Source organism: Centruroides sculpturatus, unplaced genomic scaffold (genome assembly GCF_000671375.1).
Source record: "Centruroides sculpturatus isolate CEXI.00-Female unplaced genomic scaffold, Cexi_2.0 scaffold289, whole genome shotgun sequence".
Taxonomy (NCBI): domain Eukaryota; kingdom Metazoa; phylum Arthropoda; class Arachnida; order Scorpiones; family Buthidae; genus Centruroides; species Centruroides sculpturatus.
Window position 1 is genome coordinate 298,735 of NW_019384529.1, and position 20,051 is coordinate 318,785.

Sequence of the window (20,051 nt, forward strand, 5' to 3'; positions counted from 1 at the left end):
TATATGTGATGATGCAAAATTGAGATACAGACACCTATCTGACGATGTAAATGATGAAAAACTATTATAATTAAATATGTCTTGGAAAGTAACAAACTAACAAGTAAGCAATAAAATATAATCTCTAAAATATTTCTTCCACTTCTAGATAGTAATAAATAACATAAAAAAAATAATACAGGTGCAGTTTGCCAAAATTTCCAGCATCTGAATGACACAAAATTGCATAATCAGTATATTGTAACAAAGATTACATGATGCAAAAGCGTGTCAATCAGTAGTGAAAATAAGTAAATTATTGACAATTAAAATGGCAGACAGTATATTTCACAATTTAAAATATAGAAGAAACTAAGTTGACATCATTCTTCCATTATGTCCAATCACCATTTTTTTAAACTGTTTTACATAATTTTGAAAAGGCATAACCTCTATAAACAGGTTGTCTCTGCAAAGAAAAACTGTTATTTCTGGTGATTGGACAAGATGGAAGAATGAAGACGACTTAGTTTCTTCTATATATTAAAATTATTGACAGCTGGATCACTGAGGCAGTTAAGCCATTAATCTATTGCTCTGTGAAACCTGGAATTGAATCTGGGTTAGTAACTCCAGAAATTTTTTAGGGATGGTCTGTCTGGATAAGTCAAACTCCATCCTCACTACTCAGTTACCCCTATTGTAAACCTAGTTGAACCCACCATGAATATCATTAAAAAGACCCTCTTTACTGTCCACAGGGTGGAAAGATATTAAAATGAAAAAAATTATTTTGATTGTTTATTTAAACTCTTTTTAGATTCATCCAAGAATTTCAGAAGTTGTTGTTTTGTCCATATCATTTTAATATTTAAAATATTATCAATTGAAATTATTATTAGAAAACGTACATTGAATGATAATGTTTGGCAAGAAGCTTTTAACTTTTTAAATATTATGTTTATTTGTTAAGTAATTATATATGTTATTACAGTAATGAGGTTATATTGTGAGACATCAATAACTTTTAATGTTATTAGTTTAACATTATACAGATTTGAAAATATTAAAGTAATTTTTTTTATTTGTTAAAGATTATCTGGAGAAAAGATGGTTATCCAATGAATGCTGTTAATATAAATAATATACAAGTTAATACTGAGCAAATTATCATCAAAGAAAGTCAAATATCAAATTCTGGTCGTTACAGTTGCATGGCAGAAAATGTAGCCGGACATATCAGTAGAGAGTACCAAGTGAGTGTAGTAGGTCAGTTATCATTAATTAATATGTATTTTTAGTGTTTTTTTTTCCTAAAATGAAACATGTTAGTTACTTTTTATTCATTAGACATCATTTTATAATATTTTCTTAGTAAAAAAATTCATAATTAAACAGAATTGTTATTAGATTCAATCTGTAATATTTGAAAAAACTGTAATACATGCATAATTTTAACTAGAAGATTCCTGCTTTGTTGAGAGATTTTTAATAAATAATACATTAAAATAATATAGAGTGGGCAAGTCAAAAGTCCCTTGCATTTTTTTCATTCTAGAAATACTGAAGATACATTAATTTTGTTAATGTAGCTACATAGGAAGTCATACACAGAGGAACAAATGGAAACTTTTTGTTGATTTTGAAAATGATTTTAAAGATCATGTAAAACAATCAGTTTTATTCCTCATAAATTTAATATTGCAAATTACGCAGTCCTAAATGTGTTTATTCAAATCCAGAAAATGGTTTTAGACTAAATAAATGGTGCTTGTTAACTTTATCATTAGAATTTTTATGTTACTTCTGCTCATTGAAAAGATACAACATAAGTGACTTTGATGTGTATATATGTATATAAACATCACAAAGCCCAATGTTTTAATAAGTCAAATTGAAATATGTGTGGAAGTGGAGGATCGGATAGAAGTCTGAGTAGTGTAATTGGCAACATATCTACACAGTAAGTGGAAGTTGCAAGTTGAGTACTGGTCTGGGCTGATTCGTTTCTTCCAGAATATTCTAAATTATTTAATAAATATTAATTTAATTATAATTATTAAATTTGATAAGAGCTGGTGCCTAACGTCTACTTCTAGTACCAAATTACTCAAAAGTTAATTATTAATAGTAGCAGTAAAGTAGTCCGATCCAATAAGCCAAATGATTGCCATATTGGATCGGACTACCTTTTCATTCCAATTGACTATTGGCTCACCCTGTATAGGTTTTTTTCATAATGAAGAAAGTAGATTTACAAGTTTAATGCTATTTCATCCATTATTGAAGTCTATTAATTAACATGCATTGTTAATATTACATAAGGATACAATTTATAGATTTTTCAATTTATTATAAAATTATAAAGAATATTTTCAGAATTTTTCAGATAGAAACACTTTAAATTCAGATATTATTTTATAGTTCCGCCGTGGTTGGAAGAAAATGCTTTTGAAAAATTAGAAGTAATAATGTCACATTCTGCAATTCTAAACTGTCCAGTTGGCGGAATACCACCTCCAGTTATTACATGGATGAAAGACAATGCAATTTTAAGAAGAAATGGCATCAGGGCAATAAATGGTGGAAGAACGCTTACATTAAGTCATACCGAATTAAACGATGGTGGTACTTACACTTGTATTGCTGAAAATACAGCTGGAGAAGTGAAAAAGGAAATAAACTTAATAGTTTTAGGTGCATATAAGTTTTTTTATCATTGAAATATACTATGTAAGGTTAATAATTATAATAAGTAAAATTTTCTTATCTTAGTACCACCTTACATAAAAAGTCAGCAGATAACACCTATTATTAAAACTATGAAAAGTGATACCATTAATTTGGAATGTGAGGTTGCAGGAATACCATTCCCAGAAGTGAGATGGATGAAAGATGATTTGTCTATTAATTTAATTTATCGATATCCTGAATATGAAATGAAAGGTACAAATTTAATTATTGCAAATTTAACGGAAAGTGATGGGGGTAGATATACATGTACAGCCATAAATAAAGCAGGATCATCGTCTAGAGATTATAGCGTTAATGTTATGAGTAAGTTATGATTTGCCTTATATATCATTTTAATTTTTGAGACTATTTTAACTTCATAATAAAAAAATATATACAGTTCCTCCTAAATTGATGGAAGAAAAAGAACAACAAAAGTATGAATTTACATCAGGAACCTCTATTCAATTGTTGTGTCCAATATATGGACAACCATTTCCAACAATTACTTGGGTAAAGGATGGAAGTTCAGTTGAACAAACTTCAGATATTACTCTTTTAGAGAAAGGAAGAATTCTTCATATTTATCACAGTTCTGATAAAAACAAAGGACATTATACATGTATTGCTGAAAATGAAGCTGGGAAGACAGAAAAACATTATGATGTTGATATTGTAGGTAGGTTTTAAAATTTATTATAAATAATACTATCCAACAAAATAATTTTTTTATACCTCTGGCATTAAAATAGATGATTCCTATAGGAAAAATCCTTGTGATTTCAAAAATCACTTTCAGATTTTCTTATCATAATCAATGTATCTTTGTATAATGATACACATACAGAAACTAACTTAAAGTGTGAATATAGCACATGTATCTATGAAATTCATTCTAACATGATTTTATTTCTTTATTTACACAACTTTAAACATTGGTAGATGTATCAGAATGGGAATTGACATTTTTACACGGTACCTGTGCTGTTTCAATTGCACAAGATAACAAAAGCCAGCTGCTCTACAGGCTGATCTGCAATAAGTATACTGTGACATGTACATTGACAAGCATCTTAAACATTAAACACATGCAAACATTTTAAAAGCATACATAAGCTTCTCTTTAAAAATGCTGTTTGGATATTGATTTCTTCTTGTACTCCTGCTTACTCTCTCTTCCAAGAAACCAGCAGTATTCTCCCAGCATCAATATCCATACAATTTTAGTATTTTTCCTATGGTGAAATGGCTTGGTGAAATCTTTCATCATACTTGTTCCTAACATCTCCAAGATTTTTGGGAAAAAAATTTATTTTATTCAAACATTATGTGTCCCCAGAAGTAAAAATCATGTTGGATAGTGTAGTTAATTAAATAATAAAGAAAACATTTCCTAAATTTATATTTCTTTTTAAAATATCTTATAGTACCTCCTCATATTGGAGAAGTTGTTGACAGACATAATGTAAATGAAGGACACGAATTCTATCTATATTGTCCAGTGAGAGGTTCTCCAATGCCAGATATTGTTTGGCTTCACAATGGTCACATGATTATTTCTGAAAATAATTCTGATATTAGAATAACTGAGAATGGGACTTTATTTTATATAGAAAAAGTTGAGGTATGATTTTATTATTAATGCTCTTAATAAGTGTATTTTTAAAATGAAGTAGAATCTTACTAATCTGAACCCTATTATGTCAGGACTTTGATTAATAAAAAGTACAATGGAGAAAAAGAATTTTGGATAATTCAAAACACTCACTAATGCAAACAGGTTTAGGCCTCAATTAGTTCAGATTAGTGAGGTTCTACTGCATAATTATCTTTACTAATACATAGAAAAATTTGTAACATTATCCATATGTAATTTTCTGTCAATTTTATGCATAATATGTGCAAATAAATGGCATTTTAATGTTCATTTATTGAAAAGAAAATAGTTTTTGATACCTAATTGATTTGATTTTCAATAAAAATTCATGTAGATGTTGAGCTTATTTAAGTATATTTATATAATTTTGCTTAAAGTTATAATTATAACTATTAGTTAAATCAGAGGTGAATATTACTTTGATTAAAAAAAATTCATAATTTATATTATTGATACATTGAATTATCATCAGGCAAAACATGGGGGTCAGTATACATGTTATTTTATAGTTCCGCCGTGGTTGGAAGAAAATGCTTTTGAAAAATTAGAAGTAATAATGTCACATTCTGCAATTCTAAACTGTCCAGTTGGCGGAATACCACCTCCAGTTATTACATGGATGAAAGACAATGCAATTTTAAGAAGAAATGGCATCAGGGCAATAAATGGTGGAAGAACGCTTACATTAAGTCATACCGAATTAAACGATGGTGGTACTTACACTTGTATTGCTGAAAATACAGCTGGAGAAGTGAAAAAGGAAATAAACTTAATAGTTTTAGGTGCATATAAGTTTTTTTATCATTGAAATATACTATGTAAGGTTAATAATTATAATAAGTAAAATTTTCTTATCTTAGTACCACCTTACATAAAAAGTCAGCAGATAACACCTATTAATGCTGTTAATATAAATAATATACAAGTTAATACTGAGCAAATTATCATCAAAGAAAGTCAAATATCAAATTCTGGTCGTTACAGTTGCATGGCAGAAAATGTAGCCGGACATATCAGTAGAGAGTACCAAGTGAGTGTAGTAGGTCAGTTATCATTAATTAATATGTATTTTTAGTGTTTTTTTTTTTTCCTAAAATGAAACATGTTAGTTACTTTTTATTCATTAGACATCATTTTATAATATTTTCTTAGTAAAAAAATTCATAATTTATATTATTGATACATTGAATTATCATCAGGCAAAACATGGGGGTCAGTATACATGTATTGCTACAAATTTGGCCGGAACTGCAGATCAAAATTTTTTTCTGGATGTTTCAGGTAAGTTTAAGAAGTATTTCATTATTATTCTAGTATATTTGAATGTATTATTCCACTAGTTTATAATTAGACATCATACCTTGCAGATGTGTTAGCAATTATGCTATTGGATAGACATCTCGACATAACTGATAATGCATTTACATGGTATAATGTTGTGGAAAGTTCTTTTGTATAATAAAAATGACTCTCTGAAATAAGCAATGATTTGATTGATTTATTCTAACTTAAAGTAGTTTCAATAAATATTTCAACAATTTTAAATTTAACTTAAGATTTGTAAAGAAAGTAACTTAAATATTCTAGTCAATTTTATAATTTAATTGTGTAATGATTACTTTTTATGATCATATGTCTATGAAAATTTAGTATTTATTTATCACATGTATTTTTCAAATATCTTGTCATTTGACTAATGCAACCTTTCAACAAAAATACTTTGATAACTTTGGCATAATCAGAAAATTAGTTCTAAAAATTCTTTAAAATGTTTTACATAGTTAGTCAAGCCTCAATATAGTGCCACTATTTGTTTGCCTTTGAAATTAGCATTAAATCAAACATGGCACTAAACCAAAGAATCTCAAACAATAATAATTACTACAGTGGTGTGCCATGACATTTGATGATAGGGAAGCTGTGTTTCTGTAAGAAGCCAACATCCAGGGGCAATCAGTCAGTTGCGTGTCAGTGATGGTCTAGGGTCCATTCGTATCGTTTATTCGATAAGCCAGTAAAAACCACAGACTTGCATTTTTAATATCACAATTACATTCCGAATTGCTAGCCACAATATAAGGGCTACAATTAAAAATAAAATAATGAAAACTTACTTGAATAAAATATGTGGTGGATGTACTGATACATACAAAATATTCTTCAATTATATAATATACTTTTAAAGAAAATTATAATTAAATATAGCTTTGCAAAGAAACGTACATAAAAATATAAAATATTCTTTAATTTTTAAATCTTAAAACAATGCACTTATCTCTATCTTTCTCAGCACTGTTAAATTATAATATATGAACACACCTGAATTCCACTTGCCGAGTTTTTTCTTTTTATTCTCAAACGTTTTCGGCCTATTTGGATAGGCCATCCTCAGGCTTTCATTCATCATTCCAAAATGGAACCATTTGTTCGAATTTTATTTCAATTTGAATTTTTGAAATAAGATAACAACTTTTTGTATATTACATAAATAAACAAAATAAAATAAATAATTAAAATAAATAAAATGAATAAATTATGCCCTATACGTGCTACAAAAATTAATAACATATTTTTACATGCGTCTGAATTTTAATATAATAACTTCTTATGATCCCCAGTTCCTATTTTATGGATTATGGAAACCCATGCATTTTTCTATTTTGTATTTCCATGCTGTTGGTAATGTATTTGCATCCTTTTCATTTAAACATTGGTTCCTCATTCTATTTTTGTATGTCTCTATTTTTTCCATTTCCATCGCTATAGACGGTGAGTGCACCGTTCTTATGATCTTCGCTTCATCCCACTTAACTATTGCTCCGTCCGCCTGTGCCATGCTTGCTAATATCGTGCTATTAAGATCTTTACTAACACTGTATTTGTGCTCTTTTACACACACTGCTCCCTACGAGTGGTTAATGGATGGAATCGAAGACGGTTGCAGAGCGTGCATACACGCGGACTGCCAAATCCCCAGTGTGCCGAGACCGGTCAATGTCAAATATCTCTTTTGGCACATCATTAGTATATCTCAAAGGACGCGACAGGGCTGTTGTAGATTTTAAACGTTTCTCACCATAGCTGTTAAAAATCTAAATATGTTAAACTTAATACTCATTTGTTTTCTAACTAATTCGTTTTAGGACCAGGTGTTGTCCACGGAAATTTCCAAAATTTACAACTTTTCAGTCACTCTCATTGAACTGGAAAAATATCTGTCTTTATTACATCTAATACAGTATTTCAAAGAAATCAGTCCCCACTGTACTTGGCTATAGATTGGTTCAGTTAAGCTTTTGTTTAGGTAAAATTCGGACTCTTTCAGCAGGGTTTTATTTATGTCCCTAATTCCCTAATCGCTTAATTATTTAACTACTTCTTAAGTAGAATTAAGTCGAAACTGGTTACTTTGTACTCGAATATTTGTAGTCTCAGGAAAAAAGTGGAAAGACAAATTTTTATGACAAACAGATACATAAATCGTAAATTTAAGGAAATTTTCCTTAAATTTACGATTTATTTACAGTACAATTTTACACATTGAAAAGGAAATTGTTATCACCAAATCATGACTTTCAAATGCTTAAACTTCAAACTTATGTATACACTTCACTGTTTTATACATAGTAATTATTAAATAGACGTTCACGATTGCCGTAAATAATTCAGCTATAATTTGCAAATATTAATTATAAATAACAAATAAATTTGACACTAGAGGAATCAAATTTATTTGTTATTTATAATTAATATTTGCAAATTATAGCTGAATTATTTACGACAATCGTGAATGTCTATTTAATAATTACTATGTATAAAACAGTGAAGTGTATACATAAGTTTGAAGTTAAAGCATTTGAAAGTCATGATTTGGTGATAACAATTTCCTTTTCAATGTGTAAAATTGTACTGTACATTTTTATTAAGTATTTAAGAGGAAGATTAATTTGTGAGTATTCATTGATGCTCTATGAGGTTGCTACTATATCAAGGTTTGACTGTAAAAAGATATTTAAAAGAAAGTATTTTTCAAATTACTCTTTAATATTTTTATATTTATATTGCATTATTAAAATACTTTTGTTACAATTAACATCATTTTAGGTAATAATAATTTACAAAGTATCAAATTAATAGATAATGTTCTGTACCAACTTGAAACTGTGTCATTCTACATTTATTTGCTCTTCTTAGTTGAGTCAACTAAGAAGAGCAAATAAATGGACGAAATGATGCTTAGTGTTCGTTTAACTACATTATATCATGCTTACGAAACAAAAATGATAATGTTCTGTTTAAAATAATTAATCTAATTCAAAGTCTTTTACTGAAAATAAATTTAAAATATTCAATTATGTAATATATTATTTGTTATACATTACATTACATTTTGACTCTCTATAAATAGTTCCTCCAAGTATAATGCAAGCAGAAAATCTAACAGATGAAGTTTCAGCTATTATGAATCATCCAGTAATTATAAAATGTCCTGCAAGTGGAATTCCTCTACCTTCCATTCAATGGCTTAAAAATGGAAGACCTATAGAACAATTTTCTGATACCAACATTATGCTTTCATCAAATAAGAGACAGTTAACTATAAAACATGCTCGTAAAAGTGATGCATCTGTATATAAATGCATAGCCATAAACAGAGCTGGAAAAACAGAGAAAGAAATTCATCTTCAAGTATTAGGTATTGTGAGATATTTTTAATGGTACACATTCCATTAAAAAATAAATTTGTAAATTATTTCTTGTAATATAGCTCCACCACGTTTGTTATATCGTAATAACAGAGGCGATCAAGCACCATATGAAGAAGAAGAATCTGTGCAGGTGTTAATAAATGAAACAGTGTCGTTAGAATGTGAAGTAGATGCTGTACCGGAACCGACAATATTCTGGTTTAAAGATGGAATTTTGTTAACAACTAATGAAGAATACGAAATGACTAATAGAAATCAGATCCTTCATATTGATTCAGTAGAACAAGAACATAAGGGACATTATACTTGCGTTATATCAAATGCTGTTGGCACAGTAGAAAAAGATTTTATAATTGATATTTTAGGTAATATTTTTATATATATAAATATTATTTATCAAGAATAATTTGAATATTTCTAATTATGTTGGTCCCTGTTGTGAGTGGACAAGCTGGAATTGAATCCCAGTGATGGCATGTTTTGCTGTTGTAATTCATGCAGATTGAGATATTTCCAACCTTCTTTCCAATGGATTCTTGGATTTGATGTGGGACTGGCCACTCACTCTGGCCCACACAAGTAGGATAAATCATAAATCCTCTCTTCCCAATGCATCTTGCAGTCATGTGAGACCCTTAATTACATTACCTAATTTTATTTTTACCTAATTAAATTACCAATTACATACTGTACATGGTTCAAACTTTAATAAGTTGTAACAGTATGTAATTGGGTGAAAAGGATTTAGAAATGAGTTTAGTGTGTATTTCAGTACGTACTTAGACAAGTATGGCTGAATCTTTAAGACAAGCATATTCTAATAAATGCACTCATCCTTGAAAGATCAGAACTCTGATGCATGTATTAGCTCTAGAATTATCACATAAATATGGTGATTCTAGTAAAAAGTACAGTCTAAGTAACCATAGCTGATTAAATTAGTTATGGTTCCTTAGAGTGTACTTTCCTACTTCTTATCTGTTGTTATATTGCATTTTCATGCATGTACCCTGTGAGCTATCCACATGACATTATGCAAAACATTGTATAACAAAACCAATTTTATCATAGGCTAACTGACATAAACAAGATATAATTTGGTTAATTGTATTGCATAAAGACATTAAGAGTAAGATGCACTATGGTTAGGTCCCAAAATTTATTTTGTCCAGCACATCATTGATTAATATAAAATAAAAATTTAAATATTTAAATTATTTTAATTAAATTTTGTATTAAATTATATTCTAAAGTCTAATAATATATATATATTATTATACATATACATAATAATTAAATTTCACTGTATAATATGTTTTTGTAGTGCCACCAAAAATTGCAGGCCCAGAAAAGGTACTTTTAGAAGCACCAATTCATCGTCCGCTTACTGTAACATGTGAAACATTTGGAAATCCTCAGCCATCCATAATGTGGTATAAGAATGACTATCCAATTGACACGTCTAATACTAGAGTAGCATTTTCTCTTAATAATAAAGAACTGCATTTTACACATATACTTACTGAGGATGGAGGCGACTTAATATGTTTTGCTGAAAATGAAGTAGGAAAAGCAAAAAAGCATTTTGAATTAGATGTATTAGGTAATGATAAATTTTGATTAAGAATATAATTTAATCTGTGCAAAGAAAAAGTATAATTTTTTAAATTTTATTCCTTCTAGAACCTCCATCAATTATGCCTTCTAAATCTCAAGTGGATACAATTGAAGGAGAAGCTAGTAGCTTAGATTGTCAAGTTATTGGAAATCCTCAACCGACTGTACTATGGTTAAAAGATGAAAAATTTTTAACAGTAAATAGTTCATTAATTCAGGTAAGACTATTCAGCAATAAAGTAAAGCAAAGCCATAAAAACTAAAAAAATATTAAATAATAATACAAAGAACTGACTTAGATGTGTTTCATTGGCACTTTATTCAAATAATAGTATTTTAATAAATTTACCACTCCAAAGACCATAATATCTATACTTTTCTGCTTTCTTGGAGACTAAGCAAATGTTTTACTTAATACAGAATACTTTTTGGGCTCCTAATGATGGACCAAAAGGCTCATAAGTACTGTACTTGGGATTAAGAAAGATATTTGATTTATCTTTGTAGTAGCTTAAAATGAAGATTTATGACACTATAGCAGTGTCATGCTGTGACATTTGATGATAGGGAAACTGCGTTTCTGTAAGAAGCCAACTGCGTTTCTGTAAGAAGCCAGGGGCAGTCAGTTAATTGCATGTCAGTGACAGTTTAGGGTCCATTCATATTCATTTGTTTGATAAATCAGTAAAAACTGTAGACTTCTCTAAACGTATTTTTAATATCACAATTACATTCTGAATCGCTAGCTACGATATAAAGGCTAAAATTATAAATAAAATTATAAAAACTTACTTGGTGAAATAAAATATGTGGTTCATATACATACCTGGTTTACAAAATATTCTTCAATTGTATGAATATACCTTTAAAGAAAATTATAATTAAATATAGCTTTGTAAAGAAACATACATAAAAATAACATAAAATATTCTTTACTTTTTAAATATTAAAACAATCAACTTAGTTAATTATAATTGCTCCCTACAAGTGGCTAATGAATGGAATCAGAGACAGTCCTGGTAGGTGTGCAGTGCATGCATGCATGTGGGCTGCCAAATCCCGAGGGTGCCGAAACCAGTCAATATCAAATGTGCTTTTTGTCACATCACTAGTATACCTCAAAGGACGCGAAAGGGTTGTTGTAAATTTTAAACGTTTCTCACAATAGCTGTAAAAATCTAAATATGTTAAACTTAATAGATTGTCTGTCGTTTGTTTTCTAACTAATTCGTTTTAGGACCAGGTGTCCATAGAAATTTCCAAAATTTACAACTTTTCGGTCACTATCATTGAACTGGAAAAATTTGTCTTTATTACATCTAATATTACAAAGAAATCAGTCCCCACTGTACTCGGCTAGAGATTGGTTCAGTTAAGCTTTTGTTTAGGTAAAATTCGGACTCTTTCAGCAGGGTTTTATTTATGTCCCTAATTCCCTAATCTCTTAATTATTTAACTACTTCTTAAGTAGAAATAAGTCGAAACCAGTTACTTTGTACTTGAATATTTGTAGTCATGGGAAAGTAGTGGAAAGACAAATTTTTATGACAACAGATACATAAATTGTAAATTTAAGGAAAATAAATTCTAGAGGTTTTTTTGTACCTTGTGCATCTCATTCATTAAATTTAGTTGTAAATGATGTTGCCAAACTAACAGTTCATTTTTTTAATATTGTACAAGAATTTTACATGTTTTTTCCTGCATCCCCTTATAGATGGGACATACTAAATCGTAATATCGCTAGTTTAACATTTAAATCTGTAAGTAATACAAGATGGGAGAGCAGAATAAAAGCAGAATAAATATATCAAATATTTTAATGGATTTTTTTAAAACTCCTGCCAACTATACAGAACTGTCATAAAAACATACCAGTAAACTCCTATTGGTGGGTTAAGTTATAAATTTACTCATGATTTATTCATTCATTCCGCCACTGATATTTGAATATATACAATTGACCCCTCCTATAAAACTGTTGATTTTTCCATTTTATATGAATTCCATGTTGTACCAGACAATTAGATTTTACAAATACGTGTGCCAGGCTATGAACGGCTCACATATTTGTAAAATCTAAGTGACTCGTACAACATGAAATTCATATAAAACGGAAAAATCAACAGTGTTATAGGGGGGTCGACTGTAATAGCAATCTTATTGTTTTTTTTCACATATAGTATAGAAATTTGTAATAAAATACATAATGCGGTTATAATAAAATATTAATTTTAATTAATTGAAAGTATGCTAAAATATGAAAATAATTGCACAATATGTATTTATATTTTAGAAAATAGAAGGGAAGTGGTGCTTCCACTGCTTCCAAAGACAGCATACCACTGGTTAAGTTATAAATCTATTTGCGGTTCACATAATGGACAAAGGCAGCCAGATATCTAGCAGGCAGGCAGTTAACAGCCCAGAACCGATCCTGGATAGAATTCATTGGAAGCATTGTATATGTAGCTTACACCGTGAGGTTAATGCTCTGTAAAGTGCATGCGTGAATGCCTATAATCTGGCTGTTTTACACCATTCAAATATTTTCGTCATGGAAGCCATATTCGACAATACAGCACTTCCATTGGGAATATCCATACATGAATTTATATTTGAATCTTATCATTTTTTTTCCGCATGTAGTATAGAAATTTGTAAAATAAGATACGTTCAAATATAAATACATATTGTGCAATTATTTTCATATTTTAGAAAATACAAGGGAAGTGACATTCCACTGCTTTCTAGGACATCACGCCACTGCACTTAGACGTTAAAGGTACTAACCTTTAACATCTAAATTTAAAGAATATCTGACCTCTGCATTTGATAGTTTTAACATGAAAAACCTTATAAAAAGTGGATGTACTAATTTAAGTATATTTATATATAGGATGATATTGAAATTTACAATGATGGACAAATATTGTTAATTGCTAATACCACTGCTGATCACCATGGAAAATATATGTGTATTGCATCAAATTCTGTTGGATCCTCAGAAAAAGATTTTATGTTAAATGTTCTAGGTAATAATTAATTTAATATTTACATTAAATAAATAGTACATTATGCTACTTTATATGAAACTTAAATTATATTTATACATGATCAGTCTCAATATTGATATTTTAGTTCCTCCCAAACTTATCAACGATACCGATTCAAAAATCGTAACAATTGGTCAACCGGTAACTTTTAATTGTCCCATAACTTCCAATCCCGAATCTCATATAACATGGATGAAGCACGGAAGACCAATTGATTTTTCGAATCCTTTCATCTATGTTATGAATAATGGAGAGACTTTGAAACTGTTGAGAAGCCGAGAAGTAGACAATGGATATTTCTCGTGCATAGCGAGAAATTATGTGGGAGAAGTGAAAGGAACATTTCCTCTTAGAGTTTTAAGTATATAATTTTAATAAAAATTACAATATTTTAATTAGAAGGATTATTTTGTCTAAAAGTTAAAAAAAACCAATAATTATTTTCTTGTAGCACCATCGTCAATAGATAAATCGAATATCATTACATCAAAGAATGCAATAGTTAATGGAATTATCACTTTAGAGTGCCCTGCAATTGGAACTCCTTTACCTTCGATAGAATGGTTATTTGAAGATCAGTTAATTTCATTTGATGATAATTCTCGATATGAAAGATTATCAGGTATAGAATTGAATCTTTGAGATTGTATTTATTTCAAATAAACAAAATTTTTAAAATTATATCTTGTGTAGATGGGAAAATATTAAGAATATCACCTGTAGAACCAAGCGATGCAGGAAATTTTAAGTGTGTTGCGGCAAATCCTGTTGGAAAAGATGAAATGGAATATGATTTAGAAGTATTTAGTAAGAATTTTTATTTTCATAATTGATTAAATTTTTACATTATAATACTTTTAAAATATTCCTAAATACCAGATGAAGTTTACTTGAAGGAGTAGACTTAAAACATTCTGAACCAGCTGTGTTTGTTTCTGTTCTGTTGTGCATAACATTTATTTACAAAGGACTCAAAGGATAACATTTAAAACTCGTTACTGGTGACACCAAGTCTATTTCTCTCAAGTAAATTTTCATTTGATTGCTCTGTACTGCTTTTTCAAATTCATTAAATGTTGAATTAGAATAATGATATCATATCATTACAGCAAAGTTCTAATATTTAAATCTAAATTTCTAGCAAATATAAATATCTAAATTTATGCTAGCATCTCAAGCCTTGATTAGAGTAAGGCTCTTTTAGAACCTTCTCTAAAGATAGTAGAAATCTTGGATTGTCTAGACCAGGTTTGTCCAACCTTTTTTCTTAATGGGCCAAATTAGAAATTTATGTATATTCAGCAGGCCACAAAGGTACTTTACATAAATATATGCTTTTAAAAAGTTCAAAATGTGAATATCAAATTTGAATAATAAATACAGTATTTTTGTAATTATATATATCAACAATAAAAAAATTATACTCCCACAAAATAAAAATAAATTCAATGTGATTTTTGACATTACCTTCCTTTTATAGTATTGTCAATATCTGCTTTTATGGTAGTAGTCTTATTTCTAAGAATGCTAGTTAAATGAGAATCACTCAATTTATTTCTTTCAGTAGTTTTGATGTTTTTCATGCACAAAAACAATTGTTCACAGCAGTATGTACTACCCCACATGCATAACACTTTTCTAGATAAAACAGTTTTATAGAACCAATTACAGTACATCATTATGACATCAAAGTGTATCCAGTAAAATGAGAATAATTTTTATGACATACTTTACCAAAATAAATGAAAATGTATTTAAAAAGTGTGTAGCGTGCAGTAGGCCATGGGCCACATAAAAATATTAAGTGGGCCACGGGTTGGACATTCCTGGTCTAGACTCTAATCGTTTCATATTTTTGGGTAGAAATAAAATTTTGTTATGGTTGTCATAGAAATATAGAAACCTGCAATAAGACAAAAGGAAATATTTGATATAGTCTGATTTCCCAACTTGGTTTACTCATTACCTTACAATAGAGTCCTGTGTTAAGCCCCAATAGACCTAAGTCTGTTAGGCGAGGTTGTCGGGTAAAGGCACAGACACATTGATTGAGGACTTTACAATTGTGGTATATTTTAAACAATAAAATTTAATCATGAATACATACAGACAAAATTTAATCTATTCTAACAACATAGGAGGAACTTAAACACATTAGAACTTCCAGGGAGAAGGATTGAAGAATTTACTTAAATATTAATAACACAGTAATCCACGTACCGACAAAATAAAAGTCTTGGGATGTTCTTTGAAGTTTCCTGTATTTGTATTTCTACTTATTTCTTGGACTGTTGACGTATTTTCACCGATGGATTCGGATTCCATTCACTCCTTAATTGAAAGTCCACACGTGTCGTTTTCTTTCTTCTTTGTCCTTGCACCACATAGTCTATTCTTATCTCACGACAAGCCAGGGCCGAAGGGAAAACCAAAAAGTTCTCTTCTGGACGGGAGTCCAAACATTTATATCCCCCGCCATTGAGTGTGACGTGATGTCAGACGCTGACCAATCAGCAAGGGCGACGGGTTCTACCCGTCGCAATCCGAAACGAAATTTTACAATAAAACCCGATATATATATATATACATAAATAACGGAAACAACTATACAATAGTGCTTATGCACTACACCTGGCAACGCAACATTCTGTAAAACTCATGTTATTCAAAAATATCCAGCAACAAGTTGCTTAACTTTCCTGACAACATTTGGTGGTGCCATCTATTATGATATTTTATTATTAAAAACTTTTTATATAGATAAATAACCAATCTATTGCCTTAATTGGGGTCTGGATGGCACAACTAGCAAGCACACTACATGGCAAGCAGAGGTTGTGGGTTCAAGCCCCACAACCTCCACTTGCCATGCAGTATGTTTTATCATTATCTATATCAGGCTTTGGGATGTTTGATATACTTTTTATATTTTTAACTATTATAAAGTGCAAAAAGCAATTTTGAGGGAAGGGATGGATTTTATAAAAAATTGTAGGTGCTAATAATGAGTAAAATCATCATCAAGTCCAACCCTACTGGAGACACACATGATCCCCTTTATCTCCCCATCCCTCGACCTTTAATCACTATAATTTAATACTACCAATCCCCCTAAATACACAACAAACTTCCCTGCAAAATTTCAACAAAAACATAGTTGTTATTAAGCTTCAAAGAGGGTGAACAAAATTGTGCCACACAAACACACACTAACATCTATACATACAGAAATTGTCCCCAAATTTTTTTGCATTTCTTGACATTCCAAGGTCCCCCGAGTCCAAATGAATATTTCTAATTATGTTGGTCCCTGTTGTGAGTGGACAAGCTGGAATTGAATCCCAGTGATGGCATGTTTTGCTGTTGTAATTCATGCAGATTGAGATATTTCCAACCTTCTTTCCAATGGATTCTTGGATTTGATGTGGGACTGGCCACTCACTCTGGCCCACACAAGTAGGATAAATCATAAATCCTCTCTTCCCAATGCATCTTGCAGTCATGTGAGACCCTTAATTACATTACCTAATTTTATTTTTACCTAATTAAATTACCAATTACATACTGTACATGGTTCAAACTTTAATAAGTTGTAACAGTATGTAATTGGGTGAAAAGGATTTAGAAATGAGTTTAGTGTGTATTTCAGTACGTACTTAGACAAGTATGGCTGAATCTTTAAGACAAGCATATTCTAATAAATGCACTCATCCTTGAAAGATCAGAACTCTGATGCATGTATTAGCTCTAGAATTATCACATAAATATGGTGATTCTAGTAAAAAGTACAGTCTAAGTAACCATAGCTGATTAAATTAGTTATGGTTCCTTAGAGTGTACTTTCCTACTTCTTATCTGTTGTTATATTGCATTTTCATGCATGTACCCTGTGAGCTATCCACATGACATTATGCAAAACATTGTATAACAAAACCAATTTTATCATAGGCTAACTGACATAAACAAGATATAATTTGGTTAATTGTATTGCATAAAGACCCATTAAGAGTAAGATGCACTATGGTTAGGTCCCAAAATTTATTTTGTCCAGCACATCATTGATTAATATAAAATAAAAATTTAAATATTTAAATTATTTTAATTAAATCTTGTATTAAATTATATTCTAAAGTCTAATAATATATATATATTATTATACATATACATAATAATTAAATTTCACTGTATAATATGTTTTTGTAGTGCCACCAAAAATTGCAGGCCCAGAAAAGGTACTTTTAGAAGCACCAATTCATCGTCCGCTTACTGTAACATGTGAAACATTTGGAAATCCTCAGCCATCCATAATGTGGTATAAGAATGACTATCCAATTGACACGTCTAATACTAGAGTAGCATTTTCTCTTAATAATAAAGAACTGCATTTTACACATATACTTACTGAGGATGGAGGCGACTTAATATGTTTTGCTGAAAATGAAGTAGGAAAAGCAAAAAAGCATTTTGAATTAGATGTATTAGGTAATGATAAATTTTGATTAAGAATATAATTTAATCTGTGCAAAGAAAAAGTATAATTTTTTAAATTTTATTCCTTCTAGAACCTCCATCAATTATGCCTTCTAAATCTCAAGTGGATACAATTGAAGGAGAAGCTAGTAGCTTAGATTGTCAAGTTATTGGAAATCCTCAACCGACTGTACTATGGTTAAAAGATGAAAAATTTTTAACAGTAAATAGTTCATTAATTCAGGTAAGACTATTCAGCAATAAAGTAAAGCAAAGCCATAAAAACTAAAAAAATATTAAATAATAATACAAAGAACTGACTTAGATGTGTTTCATTGGCACTTTATTCAAATAATAGTATTTTAATAAATTTACCACTCCAAAGACCATAATATCTATACTTTTCTGCTTTCTTGGAGACTAAGCAAATGTTTTACTTAATACAGAATACTTTTTGGGCTCCTAATGATGGACCAAAAGGCTCATAAGTACTGTACTTGGGATTAAGAAAGATATTTGATTTATCTTTGTAGTAGCTTAAAATGAAGATTTATGACACTATAGCAGTGTCATGCTGTGACATTTGATGATAGGGAAACTGCGTTTCTGTAAGAAGCCAGGGGCAGTCAGTTAATTGCATGTCAGTGACAGTTTAGGGTCCATTCATATTCATTTGTTTGATAAATCAGTAAAAACTGTAGACTTCTCTAAACGTATTTTTAATATCACAATTACATTCTGAATCGCTAGCTACGATATAAAGGCTAAAATTATAAATAAAATTATAAAAACTTACTTGGTGAAATAAAATATGTGGTTCATATACATACCTGGTTTACAAAATATTCTTCAATTGTATGAATATACTTTTAAAGAAAATTATAATTAAATAAAGCTTTGTAAAGAAACATACATAAAAATAACATAAAATATTCTTTACTTTTTAAATATTAAAACAATCAACTTAGTTAATTATAATTGCTCCCTACAAGTGGCTAATGGATGGAATCAGAGACAGTCCTGGTAGGTGTGCAGTGCATGCATGCATATGGGCTGCCAAATCCCGAGGGTGCCGAAACCAGTCAATATCAAATGTGCTTTTTGTCACATCACTAGTATACCTCAAAGGACGCGACAGGGTTGTTGTAAATTTTAAACGTTTCTCACAATAGCTGTAAAAATCTAAATATGTTAAACTTAATATATTGTCTGTCGTTTGTTTTCTAACTAATTCGTTTTAGGACCAGGTGTCCATAGAAATTTCCAAAATTTACAACTTTTCGGTCACTATCATTGAACTGGAAAAATTTGTCTTTATTACATCTAATATTACAAAGAAATCAGTCCCCACTGTACTCGGCTAGAGATTGGTTCAGTTAAGCTTTTGTTTAGGTAAAATTCGGACTCTTTCAGCAGGGTTTTATTTATGTCCCTAATTCCCTAATCTCTTAATTATTTAACTACTTCTTAAGTAGAAATAAGTCGAAACCAGTTACTTTGTACTTGAATATTTGTAGTCATGGGAAAGTAGTGGAAAGACAAATTTTTATGATAACGGATACATAAATTGTAAATTTAAGGAAAATAAATTCTAGAGGTTTTTTGTACCTCGTGCATCTCATTCATTAAATTTACTTGTAAATGATGTTGCCAAACTAACAGTTCATTTTTTTAATATTGTACAAGAATTTTATACGTTTTTTCCTGCATCCCCTTATAGATGGGACATACTAAATCATAATACTGTATCACTAGTTTAACATTTAAATCTGTAATACAAGATGGGAGAGCAGAATAAAAGCAGAATAAATATATCAAATATTTTAATAG

At 29.7% G+C, this 20,051-nt stretch overlaps 2 protein-coding genes across 5 annotated transcripts in view; both read left to right on the plus strand.

The window, feature by feature from the left end:
• The window catches only part of LOC111622972 (hemicentin-1-like), a 69,507-nt gene extending 54,428 nt beyond the window's left edge, over positions 1 to 15,079 (plus strand). For 3 of the 4 annotated variants that reach the window (XM_023365443.1, XM_023365444.1, XM_023365442.1), the window contains 14 exons: positions 1,074 to 1,248; positions 2,404 to 2,676; positions 2,755 to 3,036; positions 3,113 to 3,391; positions 4,140 to 4,336; positions 5,569 to 5,650; positions 8,778 to 9,065; positions 9,138 to 9,443; positions 10,403 to 10,681; positions 10,762 to 10,913; positions 13,595 to 13,730; positions 13,837 to 14,112; positions 14,203 to 14,373; positions 14,445 to 15,079. In XM_023365443.1, the coding sequence (XP_023221211.1) occupies positions 1,074 to 1,248; positions 2,404 to 2,676; positions 2,755 to 3,036; positions 3,113 to 3,391; positions 4,140 to 4,336; positions 5,569 to 5,650; positions 8,778 to 9,065; positions 9,138 to 9,443; positions 10,403 to 10,681; positions 10,762 to 10,913; positions 13,595 to 13,730; positions 13,837 to 14,112; positions 14,203 to 14,373; positions 14,445 to 14,584 (3,036 nt within the window). In that variant the 3' untranslated portion in view covers positions 14,585 to 15,079. Of the gene's footprint in view, positions 1 to 1,073; positions 1,249 to 2,403; positions 2,677 to 2,754; positions 3,037 to 3,112; positions 3,392 to 4,139; positions 4,337 to 5,568; positions 5,651 to 8,777; positions 9,066 to 9,137; positions 9,444 to 10,402; positions 10,682 to 10,761; positions 10,914 to 13,413; positions 13,455 to 13,594; positions 13,731 to 13,836; positions 14,113 to 14,202; positions 14,374 to 14,444 lie in introns of those variants that run through there. The other variant, XM_023365445.1, reaches the window with a different exon arrangement.
• Positions 15,080 to 17,930: 2,851 nt separating this feature from the next.
• LOC111622976 (muscle, skeletal receptor tyrosine-protein kinase-like) lies at positions 17,931 to 18,880 on the plus strand. Its single transcript, XM_023365452.1, has 2 exons — positions 17,931 to 18,233; positions 18,314 to 18,880. Exons 1-2 carry the CDS (start codon positions 18,059 to 18,061, stop codon positions 18,508 to 18,510), a joined length of 372 nt encoding a protein of 123 aa, XP_023221220.1. The 5' UTR covers positions 17,931 to 18,058; the 3' UTR covers positions 18,511 to 18,880.
• The last annotated feature ends 1,171 nt before the right edge of the window (positions 18,881 to 20,051 follow it).

Bases quoted from the DNA above. Each gene is read 5' to 3' on its own strand.
- LOC111622976 (XM_023365452.1), top strand. From the start codon at position 18,059: ATGTGGTATAAGAATGACTATCCAATTGACACGTCTAATACTAGAGTA. The intron at 18,234-18,313 runs GTAATGATAAAT...TATTCCTTCTAG, and splicing joins TTTTGAATTAGATGTATTAG to AACCTCCATCAATTATGCCT.